Source organism: Camelina sativa, chromosome 2 (assembly GCF_000633955.1).
Source record: "Camelina sativa cultivar DH55 chromosome 2, Cs, whole genome shotgun sequence".
Classification (NCBI taxonomy): domain Eukaryota; kingdom Viridiplantae; phylum Streptophyta; class Magnoliopsida; order Brassicales; family Brassicaceae; genus Camelina; species Camelina sativa.
The window spans coordinates 27,491,066-27,502,965 of NC_025686.1; the positions used below are offsets into that span (position 1 = coordinate 27,491,066).

Genomic DNA, 11,900 nt, shown 5'->3' on the forward strand with positions numbered 1-11,900 from the left:
TAGAAAGAATAAAAACGGCAGCCGAAATTGTAAGATCCACTTAAGCCGACGACTTCTTGGAAAATAAGCTTTCAAATGCTCTTTGACATCGATGATTACTCATTTCCCCCCTTAGTTCCATTACACTTGCTTGCTTTCATCTTTATAATTACCATCATTCTCTTTTGTTTTCCTTTATCATTTCTTTTTGATTTTCGTATTTCAAATTAATAAATTTAAAGGTGATAATTAAATTAATTTGTGTGTGTGTGCAACTGGATTAAAGAAGCCATATATAAAAAAGTACATGACTTCCAAATTCCACCTTCTGCGTCTTCTATATCTCCTATATATACCTCAATCTCTTTCACACACTTCCTCTGGTTCCACATCATCTTCTCTATATAATCTTCTTCTACACACGCACACACACACACACACACACGCAACCACATATATATCGTCATCAATGGATCTGCCACCGGGATTTAGGTTTTTTCCGACTGACGAAGAGCTCGTCGTTCACTTCCTCCACCGGAAAGCTTCCCTCTTGCCTTGTCACCCTGACGTCATACCCGACCTCGATCTTTACCCCTACGATCCTTGGGACCTTCCCGGTATGTACATACGCATATCTCTCTCCCTCTCCCTATCTATATATGTATATATATGCATCATGCAACATGATCACAATGATCCCATATAGTTCACCCCATAGTTTACTAAACATGCATGTATATGTTGTCAAATATGTATCCGTATTTATGCTTAGTATGCATGTAAGTGTGTATCATGTATGTACAAGTATAGTTGGCTATATATATATGTTGATCCAAATGTAAGGACACAGATTGATTGTTGTCACCAACTTAAGTAACCAATCTGTCTTTTTGCTTTCTTTTTAATAGTACACTTTTGTTGGGTTGCTCTTTTTAAGGATTGTTTTTGTTTCCAAAATCTTGCCATACACACAAATATTAATAGTACCAATCTTTACCTAATAACTTTCTTTTTTATTCTCTTGGAAGGAATCTATTAATTGGTGAACCATTATTAGCATTGCTTTGTTCATACTAGTCATACATGTGCACCAATTTCAATCATTCGATCTCATGATACACCAACACAATCAATCATATATATATTATGCACACTCACCAAAATATGTACGTAGACATACATACAAACAAATACACATATTTAGGAATATAAGTGATGTTTTATCAAACACTTAACTAGTTAGATCACTAGCATGCATATCCTAAAAACATCGAATATTATTTTGTGGATAAATCGTCAAAACTATATGCTAATTGCTATCAAAAACTTTTTTTTTTACGTATAAACTACAGGGAAAGCTTTGGGAGAAGGGAGACAATGGTACTTCTATAGTAGAAAGACACAAGACAGGGTAACAAGCAACGGGTACTGGGGATCAATGGGATTGGACGAGCCAATATACACAAGCTCCACACACAAAAAAGTGGGTATCAAAAAGTATCTAACATTTTATCTCGGAGATTCTCAGACTAACTGGATAATGCAAGAATATTCCCTCCCCGATTCCTCTTCTTCATCTAGTCGATCTTCTAAGAGATCAAGCCGTGCTTCTTCTAGTTCTAGTCACAAACCCGTGAGTACCCTTTTGTTTCATAAGCCTAAAAGTTGTCAACTCTTGTAACTTCAAATTTACATTTTCTTTTTAACATAAAATAAGAAGTTGACATCCACGTGGCATGGATCTTTGTGTGCAGGATTATAGCAAGTGGGTGGTATGCAGAGTGTATGAACAAAATTGCAGCGAGGAAGAGGATGATGATGGGACAGAACTCTCATGTTTGGATGAAGTGTTTTTGTCTTTAGATGATCTTGACGAAGTAAGCTTACCGTAATAAAAGACAGAAGCACCAAAGTAAAAGAAAAGGTTTAGTGGGCAATTATTTCTAAAATCTTTGTACCAAAAAAAAAGAAAAGGAAAAGGAGAATGAGAATGACATCATTCTTACAAGTTATATGTTGTAAGATTAGCAATCCTCAATTTGCAAGCAAGAAGAGAAAAAAGGAAGAAGCTCTCTAGTCTTGTTGTATTTTTATTTTTTTAATTCAAATATATCTTTTTTATTTTTGATACTGAACTAATTAATTATGTTAGCCGTTTTGTTTATAATATGGGAGAAATTAGCAATTATATTGTGAACAAGTTTATCGCAAATATTACAATGGAAACTTACAAATAAATCCTTGTAAGTATGATAAAAATACCTTCATCGATCGGTGTATTTTTAAGATTTACCAATCAAAAAATATGTTATAGATTATTCTGAATTCAATCATAACCCTAAACTGATTGGTTTGTGTAGGCTTCACAATAAAATTTAAAATTAGAATATATCTCGTCTTTTTGCCTAATATTGTACCTAAGGTTAGGAGAAAAACCACATCTACTAGACTGGGATAAAATTGCAGCCTACTTCTCATCCTTTGAACGATGATAATTATTAGATATATATTATTATTGGTAGAAACGGATTAGAGTTTTTGACTAACAAGATCCAAAACACTAGAAGATTTATATAATGGGAAATAATGATTATGTTACCACTGGATGCATGCAAATGAGACTTAAAAAAATAAGCCCCCCATGTTGGCGAATAATCATGGGGAAAGGCTAATAGTGTGTTTATAAAGCTATAGAGACCAAACTGCCTTTTCGGTTTTTCCTTTTTTTTTTTTTTTCTCTTTCTTGAAAGTTTATAGTATGATTCTAGTTTCTAACTCAACAAACAAAACAACAAATACAAATTATATTTTATATGGAAGGGGACAGGCAGCTTGGAAAATAATTCTTCCAAAAATAACTTGTGGCCGTAAGTTTAGGTGTCCAATATATCGTAGAATCAGATTTCTTTTGGATGTTATATTCTAATACATAGCTAACATCTAATACTCGAGAAGTATCTCTTTGTGAAGTCAGATGTGAGAAATAAACTAAAGGTAACTTTTGTGATAAGAGTGAACAAAATTCTGTTTTTGATGAGTCAGTCCTAAGTTTAAAAAGAACAAAAAGGTTTTGAATACAAATTAAATTTGAATATATAATAAGCAAATTATGTTGAAGTACATAGATTTTTTCAAGTGTGGCCTTAAAAATTTGATATACGGTGTGGCCTACACCTGATCCGGGTTAGGGTAGGATTGCTATTATATATAAGAGAGTTTGGGCAATTGAGAGCCTTTTTCTCCAAGTTATAGTCTCTTTCTATAGATCTTTGATTGGGTTTAGTAGTTGTCTTGTGTCGCCGAGCCAAGCAACATTGTCTTTCTACGTCTATTAATTTTTATTCTTTCCAGTAAATGTATATATATTTTTTTTTATGGGTGCTTGCTTAGCAAGCACTGACTCATGCATGATGCAAGCACCTTGAACATATAAAATAAGATAAGAATAAAAAAATCTAAAAGATTTAAAAGATTTCAAGTTGGGATTTAAAACTTTGTATAGTTTGGGGTGGAGAACTTTCATGGTATTGCTGTTTTTAAATATACCTAACTCATAATCAGAAAACCGAATATTTCTAACGAAAACAGTATGTCTCAGACCAGAGACGATTATAATTGGGTATGGAAAAATTTACATACCATAGCAAATATCAAGATCTAGTCTGGTTAGCCAAAAAGTGTGGATTTCTTAAGGGGTCATTTGGTTGGATCAAGCATTCATTGGTTTGAAGCTTACCCAGCCGAAAAGCCAGGGTTTAGTTGGTTCACGGAATGAGAATAGCAAACCAATAGAACTAATAGAAATATTCATTTCTGATTAAAAAACAGAGTGCATATATTTTTCAAGGACTTGTTTTTTTCTTTGGAATGTTGTTTATCTAATAGCTATTTGTAAATTTTTAACAATCATATGAAAAGCTGAAAAGAGTTTGATGGATGGGAAGAAATATATGGGGTGAATAGAAGTGTTCTATGAAGAGAATGTTACCTTCTGTTTTACTGGTGCTCCTCCTGATGTTTGAAAGAGGGCATTCTCTGTTTGTATTTGTAGCCCCCGAAAACATAATCTGGGAAGAGCCTGTGATGTGATTTCATGAAATCAAGTTGAGCCTGTGTGAATGTTGGGAGTCCATCATCAGAAGGTGACCACTCTTTGTTTATCTTCATAGTTAGAAGTCCAGCAGAAGTTGAAGGCAAGTCTGGTTTTGGCGTCACTGTTTCTACTCCAACAGAAGGTGAAGACAAGTCTGGTTTTGGCGTCACTGCTTCAAGTCCATCAGACGGTGGAGATAAGACTGGTTTCTGCGTCTCTGTTTCGATTCCATCAGAGGGTGACGACGACAAGTCTGGTATTTGCGCCATTGTATCAAGTCCATCAGAAGGTGACGACGACAAGTCTAGTATTTGCGTCACTGTTTCAAGTCCATCAGACGGTGGAGATAAGGCTGGATTCTGTGTCACTGTTTCGATCCCATCAGAGGGTGACGACGACAAGTCTGGTATTTGCGTCACTGTTTCGATTCCATCAGAAGGTGACGACGACAAGTCTGGTATTTGCGTCACTGTGTCGAGTCCGTCAACAGAAGGTGAGGAGCCATGAGCCGCAGTGGTTGTACTGCTGCCGAGATTGGCTGTAGCAGTAGTAGATATGGGAGTTTGTACAGGTACTGGGTCGCTGGTGGTGTTGTTGGGCTGGCTAGAGGAAGGTGTTGTGGGAAATGAGTCTATGCGGCGGTTTCTTCTGGTAGGTGTTTGGCTGGCAAAGAGAATTGGAGGAAAGTCCTTTTCAGAGGTTAGCTTATAAGGGTCAGATCCATGGGGTAGGAGCGGAAGAAGTGGTGGTGGTCTCTGATAAAGATAGATCAGAGGTCGAGGCCGGTGAAAGTATGGGTATGGCTGCAGGTGCAGGGGATTCTGCAGAGTAAATTGGAGTCTTGAGTTGTTAGTTTCTGACACAAAAAGGTTTATCTTAGAAGAAAAAAGTGTGGGTTTGAGATCAACTTACAGCTCTTGGAAACTGCGGATTAAATGGGTGTTGCTGAAGTGGAAAAGGAGTAGCTTGTCTTGGTGTGAGGATGAATGGTTCAGCAGAAGCTTGCAGCTTTGATGGCTTAGCAGCCTAATAAACACAGAGATCACAGCAAATGAGAACTGGTTATATGAGCTTATGATTCTTCAGAAATCCTGATACAGAATGAGTTGTCAAGTAAAAAACCTTTGGTGTACAAGGACTATATGCCAACATCTTTCCCTTGCCAGCTGAAGAAGGTTGCTGAGACAGAGTGGTTTCCTGCAAAATCACCAAACAAAACACATACATTTCAACACCTAACTATGAGCCTAAAGGGATACACAATCTTTGCTTCTCTTGAATATAGTAAGGCATTGTAATTCAACATTATCTCTGTACTTGTAATCATGTTCAACACAAATAGATATTTCTAACTTTATCTGATTCAGCTTCCTCTCATCTATAAACAGTCCTGAATAGACATCAAACCACTGACGTCTAGCAAACTCTATGTTTCTTAAGTAACTCAGTGATGTTCTTACGAGTATTTAAACAACAGAGACATAATAAAGACGAACCTGGTTACTTCCTGAATCGCTTATAGGACTGCTAAACTCTGTATCCTTCTTGTGCTGACTCCGGGAGATTGAAGAAAGTGATGTTCCTCCAAGAGAGATGGAAGGAGACTCTAAAACCTTCTTTTTAGTGGCTGATGTGACTAGAACGCCATCCATCAAGACTCCTTCATCTGAGCATGAAACCGGAAAGCGCCTACGAGGGAGTGGATCTGACTTTGCGTCACGTAAGCAGTGGAGCAGGAGTGACTTTGTATTGCTAATGTTGTAATTCCTTTTAGGAGTCGCAGGACTCAAAAGCGATGACATTTTATGCTGGAAACGTCCCTGCCGGATCTTATCCATCGGCCAAGTCCGAGGGCTCTGCTTCGGCGTCTTGTAATCAACCTCATTGTAAACAAACGGCTCGTCTTTGTCCATCACGTCGCTACAGTAGGAGAATTCCTTTGTGGATCAACAGACTTGAAAAGTTAGACATTCTAAAATCAAAATCACCAGAGAATTTGCAATCTAACTCAAAACAAACAACAAATCAACAGAGAAGTCTTGACTTCGTCACTGTTTCTCCCTGCCGCTAAAAGCTTTCCGATAAAACTTTGACAATCTGAAGAACGTAATCGAGAGCACAAGACGATAAGTTTCAGATTCAATCAAGCGTAAGCAACCACCGCAGAAACATTTTCCCGCCAAATTTTCACGATTCACGAGAAAACGCTAAAATCTACCAAATCTTCATCAAACAACTTGACGAAATCGAAAGCGAGAACGATCTAAGTAGAAACGAACAAGAAGAAACCAAAATTTCGCGATCGTAAAACCAAAACCTAGAGTAGTTGCGGAATCGGGAAAGGGGGAAAAACACAGATTCAATCGCGATAGAGCTAAGATCCAAAGCTCGAAATCAAGATCGCTTACCTAGAAATCGAGATCGAGTAGCTAATTCGTGCTCTTCTGATCCGATCGCATCACGAAGCTTGCTCTGAAAAAAAAAATCTCCAGAGAGAGAGAGAGAAGAGGGAAAGATCAGTTTCAAAGAGACGAGTGTCGTTAGCTTAACCGTCTCAGAGTATATATAAAGGCTAACGGAAAAGGTAACGGCGAAGTTAAGGTGCCGTGATCCATGGCTTGACTTGGCTTTTGACTGTATTTTAACTTTAACGGCGTTTCTTTGACTTTCTACTAAACCGGTTGATATAAACTAAAACCAAAATATACTATTTTAACCGAAATGATTTCGGTAAGCTCCGGTTTTTTCTTGAAAACAAAACAAAACATAGAACACTTTTACTACATTGCAACATTCCCAACAATAGTCAAATAAACAAAGGACTAGGGTTCGAGCCATCGACTTGATGGTCAAGTGAATACTTAAAGACTGGACCAAACAAAAACAGAGACCCATGAAATGTACATAAGGACCCAAAAAAAAACCCCAGAAACTATACATATTACATAAAGCTTTACACAGATTCTAGCTTTGTTACACACATAGAGAAGCTTACAAATTCCATCAATGGAGTGTTTGTTGTTTCATGCTACCACCAAGCAGAGACATTAGCCCACCGCCGTGAACTCTCTCCTCAGGAATCATAAAGTCAAAGATGTTCCTCCCATTGCTGCCACTACTGTTGTTGTTTGTTTCCATTTCGGGTCTCTCACTGTTTGAGAAGCTTAAGGACTTCATTGATGGAGGAACAAGAACCTGCATTGGTATCATCAGCTTCTGTCTTTTCTCAGGTTGATGATGCAGTGGTGGCAGAGGGCGATCAATGGAGTCTGTGCAATCAGAGACCACGCTGACTCCAGATTGAGAATGATCAGTAGTAGTAGTAGTAGTAGTAGTAGTAGTGGTAGTTGCAGTTGTTGTGGTATGGGAAGAAGTAGAGACTAGGCCACGGAAAAGTCCAGGTCCAATCAAACCAATCTTGCTTCCAGCTTTATCCTGAGACATACTGTTATGCGCAGCGCATAAACCGCTCTTTCCTCTAGCGAACTTCTCGCATTTCCAATCCCCTCCCCATGAGCAACGTTTCCCACCACCGTGTGCCTTGCAGAAGTCAGTGCTACCTTGTGCACTCTTCTCACAACCATCAGACTTACACCGTTTCCCACCACCGTGCTTCACGCAACAATCAGTCCGTCCACGAGCGCTCTTTGTGCACCCGGTCACAACACATCTCTTCCCACCACCGTGAGCTACACAGAAACTAGTCCCACCGTGAACACTTTTAGGACAAATACCTCCACCATCAAACATACAACGTTTTCCTCCACCATGTGCTTTACACAGCGGAGTACTACCTTCTGCTCCCTTTGTACATCCCGCAAATATGCAGCGTTTCCCGCCACCATGAGCTTTGCAGTAGTTTGTACTTCCTTGAGCACCTTTTGTACAGCCTGAAGACTGACAACGCCGTCCACCACCGTGGGAAATACAAAGCCCTGCTTGTCCTTCAGCACTTCGTGTACAGCCTTCAATCCGACACCTTTTGCCACCACCATGCTTGATGCAGAGCCCGGATTTGCCACGTGCAGCCTTAGCACATCCCTCAGGGAATCCACAACGTCTTCCACCACCATGAGATATGCAGAAATCTGTTTTCCCTTCAGCGCTCTTTGTACATCCCAAGTGTTGGCATCTCTTTCCTCCTCCATGAGCTTTGCAGAAAGTAGTTTTGCTCTCAGCACCTTTGTTGCAGCCTGGCTTTTGGCACCTCTGCCCACCTCCATGGCCAATGCAGAGCCCTGAAGCTCCTCTAGCTCCTTTCACACATCCCATGAACTTGCACTTCTTCGGGTTGCTTATCCTTTGCTGAGAAGACGTGGCAGATGCCGTCCTATCAGAGAAAGCTCCTATAGAGAACTCTGACTCATGGCTCAGTTGTGAAGTATAGGCATCAGTTCCAAAATTAGTACTACACTCTTGCATTCTTGAAGGTTTTCTAACAGTTTCCGCTCTTGGAGCAAAAAGAAGTGATGGCATATAGCCGCCTGATCGCCTTGCAGATGTAGAACCCTCATCAACTACAGCTTGGGAAACATTAGTATCCGAATATGTCAACAACGAACAATCAAGTCCGCTGAAAGTATCCATGGACACAGCGGGAGGACCAAGTTGCAGAATCGAGTTACCTCCTCCTGATGAGAGTTCCTGAACACTCCCGGAAGAAGCTGACCTTTTGTTACTATCATTATTAACCTTGACATTGTAATAGTAGGAAGGCGGTGTTGGACCCAAACCGAGAACCAACCGGCAGCCACCATCAGGACAATTAGAAACATCAGAACAAAGCTTATGGTTATGGTGAGAGTTCCCAATTAATCTCCCTGCTGCACTGCTTCCAAGACATTTCAAGCTAAGAGCAGTATCACCGAAATTGTCAAGCTTTGAAATACCATTGCCACGAGAATAGTGAACAACACTCTCGTTTAAATCCATATGAAGAGTAGATATAGAAGAAGGATGCAGAACTGACGACTAAAACAACAAAATACTTAGGAACACCTTTTGTAAAGAAGCTATAAACATAAAAGCAACTTGAGATATAAACATCTCCCACCACTGACAAATCCCCATGTATCTGCCCTGTCCATCTTCAAGAATGGTGTTAAGAGCAAGACCTTTCCTGCAGCAGTTAAAAAAATCATCTAGTCAGCAGAAGAAAGCTTGAAACAAGAAGAGCAATAACACTACAAATGACATGAGACTAATCAATCATCAAAAAAGAAGCATGTGAGTTAATAACACAAGTTGAAGTATAGGAAGTAAAAGAGATAGCAAAGTACAGGACCAAGACCAATAATTGGGTACAACTGTGTCTGAAAAGGACCAAGTACCAACCAAAATAACTTATGGTGGCTGGCAACATTGTAGCCTTATAGGTAAAAAGTGAAACGTGAAGAGTACATCTTTCTATGCTCAACTTAAAATTCGAAATTTCCCACACAAACAAAAAAGATAAAAGCAGAAGGGACAGAAAGGATAAGATAAGATTGGTTTACAGATTAAATATACACAGTGAAACTCAATAATTTTTGTTAGCTCAAAATAAGAATTACATATATTAGACTTTTGAAACCTTGTAATATAAATTGGAAAGTCAACTTTGATAAGTGATAAGTGATAACAACAATGCCCCCTCACCCTCAGGATTTTTTTTTTTTTTTTCCATTGTAAACAAAAAGATCCAAACATAAATAAACAAGATCTAAGGAAATACTAATTGTTATATTAAAAAACACCATGGAATTTGAATCAACAAGATTCTGAATCTCTATATCAACACACAAGTTTCCAACTTTGAGGAAAAATATATAAAATTCACTAACAAAACTATATAAAATTGACTGTGCAACCACCAAAGTAAGAAAAAAAAAAACTAACATAACCAATCATTAAAGAAATCACCATACTCTAAAGTATTTAAGCAGGTGAAGGAAAAAAAACCCTAAAAAGAGTATGCGACAATTACACACACAAATAACATCAGCAGAAAAAAAAACCATGCATTCTGGTTCATCAGTTACAACTCCATCAATCAGTAATAATACAAAGAAACAAAAGTACTGAGAAAGGAAAAATAAAAACCTGATGGATCTGAGAGAGAGGTTCCGTAAGCAAAAGCCTCGTAAACTGAGAATCTGCTGTTTCGTCTAAAATATCGAGGAAGACGAAGAAGAAGAAACCAAAGAAAACAAAAAAGACTGAAACAGGTGTCGATATATTAGCGGGCTACACAACTAGAGAGAGAGAGAGAGAGAGAGAGAGAGAAGGAAGAAGGAGAGAGAGAGAGAGAGATATTATTGTAGTAGTAGAGAGAGCGTGTTATGTTTGTTGTATGCCTTCCCTTCTCGTTTATAACCGCGAGTGAGGGAATCCAAACGAATTACCCAAAATACCCTCTGTCTCCGTCGATAGTAACGGTTCTGATTGGATGAGACAACGCTCTATTTTGGGAAATTCTAATTATAAACTGCTTTTCGATGAAAACGACGCCGTCTTTTATACTGAAAAAGTCTATTATGCCCCTCTTTTCCGTTTCCTGTTTGTTTTTTTTTTTTTGGCTGAGTGGTAGTGATGTTGCGACAAGTCACTTCTGTGATTCTTATAAATTAAAAGCAATATACCAACCGGTTACCGTCTTAACCGGTCAGAACTGATTCCTTTTCTTAATTGTTTATGACGTCATCCTCATTTTTATATGAACCCAGCTTGGGGGTTTTAAAAATTTGGAATTTTTTAATTATGATGATATCAGCTGAATCAGTCTTGGCAAACTTATAATTGATGATGTATGTATTATTTTATTTTATTTGTCATTTTATGTGTCGCTTTTTGTGGAAAAAACGAGACAAAGAAAAAGAAAACGATTATTGTTTTCTCGTGCCATGGATTTGGAGTAAAAAAATATACTATAGAATTAGCTAGCTGGCATCATTTAACCTAGTATTATTAAAAAGTTTAATTAAGATTCCACTATCCAAATGCGAAGCACTTGTAAAGTTTGTAAGAGATTAAAGACTAATTATGTGATTTTGGCTTATTTACTTTTATTCTTGTACTTACATCTAGACATCTATATGTGAAAAATGTTCACATTTCTGTTCGAGCAAAAGACATATAGCTAAACCTCTTTATGTATAGTAGAAAACTAACATATGTGACTGTTCAATGTGACTGTTCATAATTATGTTATGATGTGTAATTAAAACTGAGAGAAAATAAAAGTAAATGATGACTATCTTAAAAAAAAAAAAGAGAGAAATATTATATATATATATATATATATACTTTCTAACAAAACGAAAACTAAAAAGCACTGAAACTTTATTTATACAATATGATTTTTATGTTTGATATAAACTTTATTTAAAGTACGGACCATGTATTAATACGATTGATGATATAAAACTTTTTGTCGTGGTGTGATGAAAACATTGTCGCAAAGGACCACAACCATCGGACGAATGGTATTTTTTTTTTTAAAAAGAAAAAAAAAATTTGATTTTGATTTTTATGTTGTTCCAAGAGGCAAATCCTATTACGTCAGCCAATGAGGTTCCTTGCAGAGTGGAAGAATCTATCATAATATTTTAATTTTAACGAATTTTATATTAAAGAAAAAGTACAAAAAAAGACAATAAAATAAAAGGAATCTTTTACTATATTATACAGTATATAATAAGTTGAGTCGGCGATTCCGTCAGCTTCGGCCTCAACTCTCCACGCGAACGGCTGACGTCGACCTTGTTTTTTTTACTTAAATAATTGTGTGTATGTGGAAACACGAAAGCCTTGTTGCTATATTTTAGACCATTTTTTTTGGTTTTGACTT

At 37.6% G+C, this 11,900-nt stretch overlaps 3 protein-coding genes across 3 annotated transcripts; 1 reads left to right on the forward strand and 2 right to left on the reverse strand.

Moving 5' to 3' along the window:
• LOC104742620 (NAC domain-containing protein 104-like) lies at positions 127 to 2,100 on the forward strand. Its single transcript, XM_010463638.1, has 3 exons — positions 127 to 596; positions 1,332 to 1,612; positions 1,734 to 2,100. Exons 1-3 carry the CDS (start codon positions 287 to 289, stop codon positions 1,869 to 1,871), a joined length of 729 nt encoding a protein of 242 aa, XP_010461940.1. The 5' UTR covers positions 127 to 286; the 3' UTR covers positions 1,872 to 2,100.
• LOC104742631 (mucin-17-like) lies at positions 3,769 to 6,115 on the reverse strand. The gene is made up of 4 exons (XM_010463648.2): positions 5,569 to 6,115; positions 5,195 to 5,269; positions 4,985 to 5,098; positions 3,769 to 4,893 (listed from the first exon to the last, which is right to left on the reverse strand). Exons 1-4 carry the CDS (start codon positions 5,983 to 5,985, stop codon positions 3,976 to 3,978), a joined length of 1,524 nt encoding a protein of 507 aa, XP_010461950.1. The 5' UTR covers positions 5,986 to 6,115; the 3' UTR covers positions 3,769 to 3,975.
• LOC104742642 lies at positions 6,829 to 10,172 on the reverse strand (the record flags this gene model as incomplete). The annotated part of the gene is given in 2 exon segments (XM_010463660.2): positions 6,829 to 9,191; positions 10,154 to 10,172. A coding segment is annotated over 1 exon segment (1,929 nt). The 3' UTR covers positions 6,829 to 7,075.

Coding starts and splice junctions, on each gene's coding strand:
- LOC104742620 (XM_010463638.1), top strand. CDS start 287: ATGACTTCCAAATTCCACCTTCTGCGTCTTCTATATCTCCTATATATA. Junction 597..1,331: donor CGATCCTTGGGACCTTCCCG/GTATGTACATAC, acceptor TATAAACTACAG/GGAAAGCTTTGGGAGAAGGG. Junction 1,613..1,733: donor CTAGTTCTAGTCACAAACCC/GTGAGTACCCTT, acceptor CTTTGTGTGCAG/GATTATAGCAAGTGGGTGGT.
- LOC104742631 (XM_010463648.2), bottom strand. CDS start 5,985: ATGGACAAAGACGAGCCGTTTGTTTACAATGAGGTTGATTACAAGACG. Junction 5,270..5,568: donor GCGATTCAGGAAGTAACCAG/GTTCGTCTTTAT, acceptor GTGATTTTGCAG/GAAACCACTCTGTCTCAGCA. Junction 4,894..4,984: donor ATCCGCAGTTTCCAAGAGCT/GTAAGTTGATCT, acceptor TTTACTCTGCAG/AATCCCCTGCACCTGCAGCC.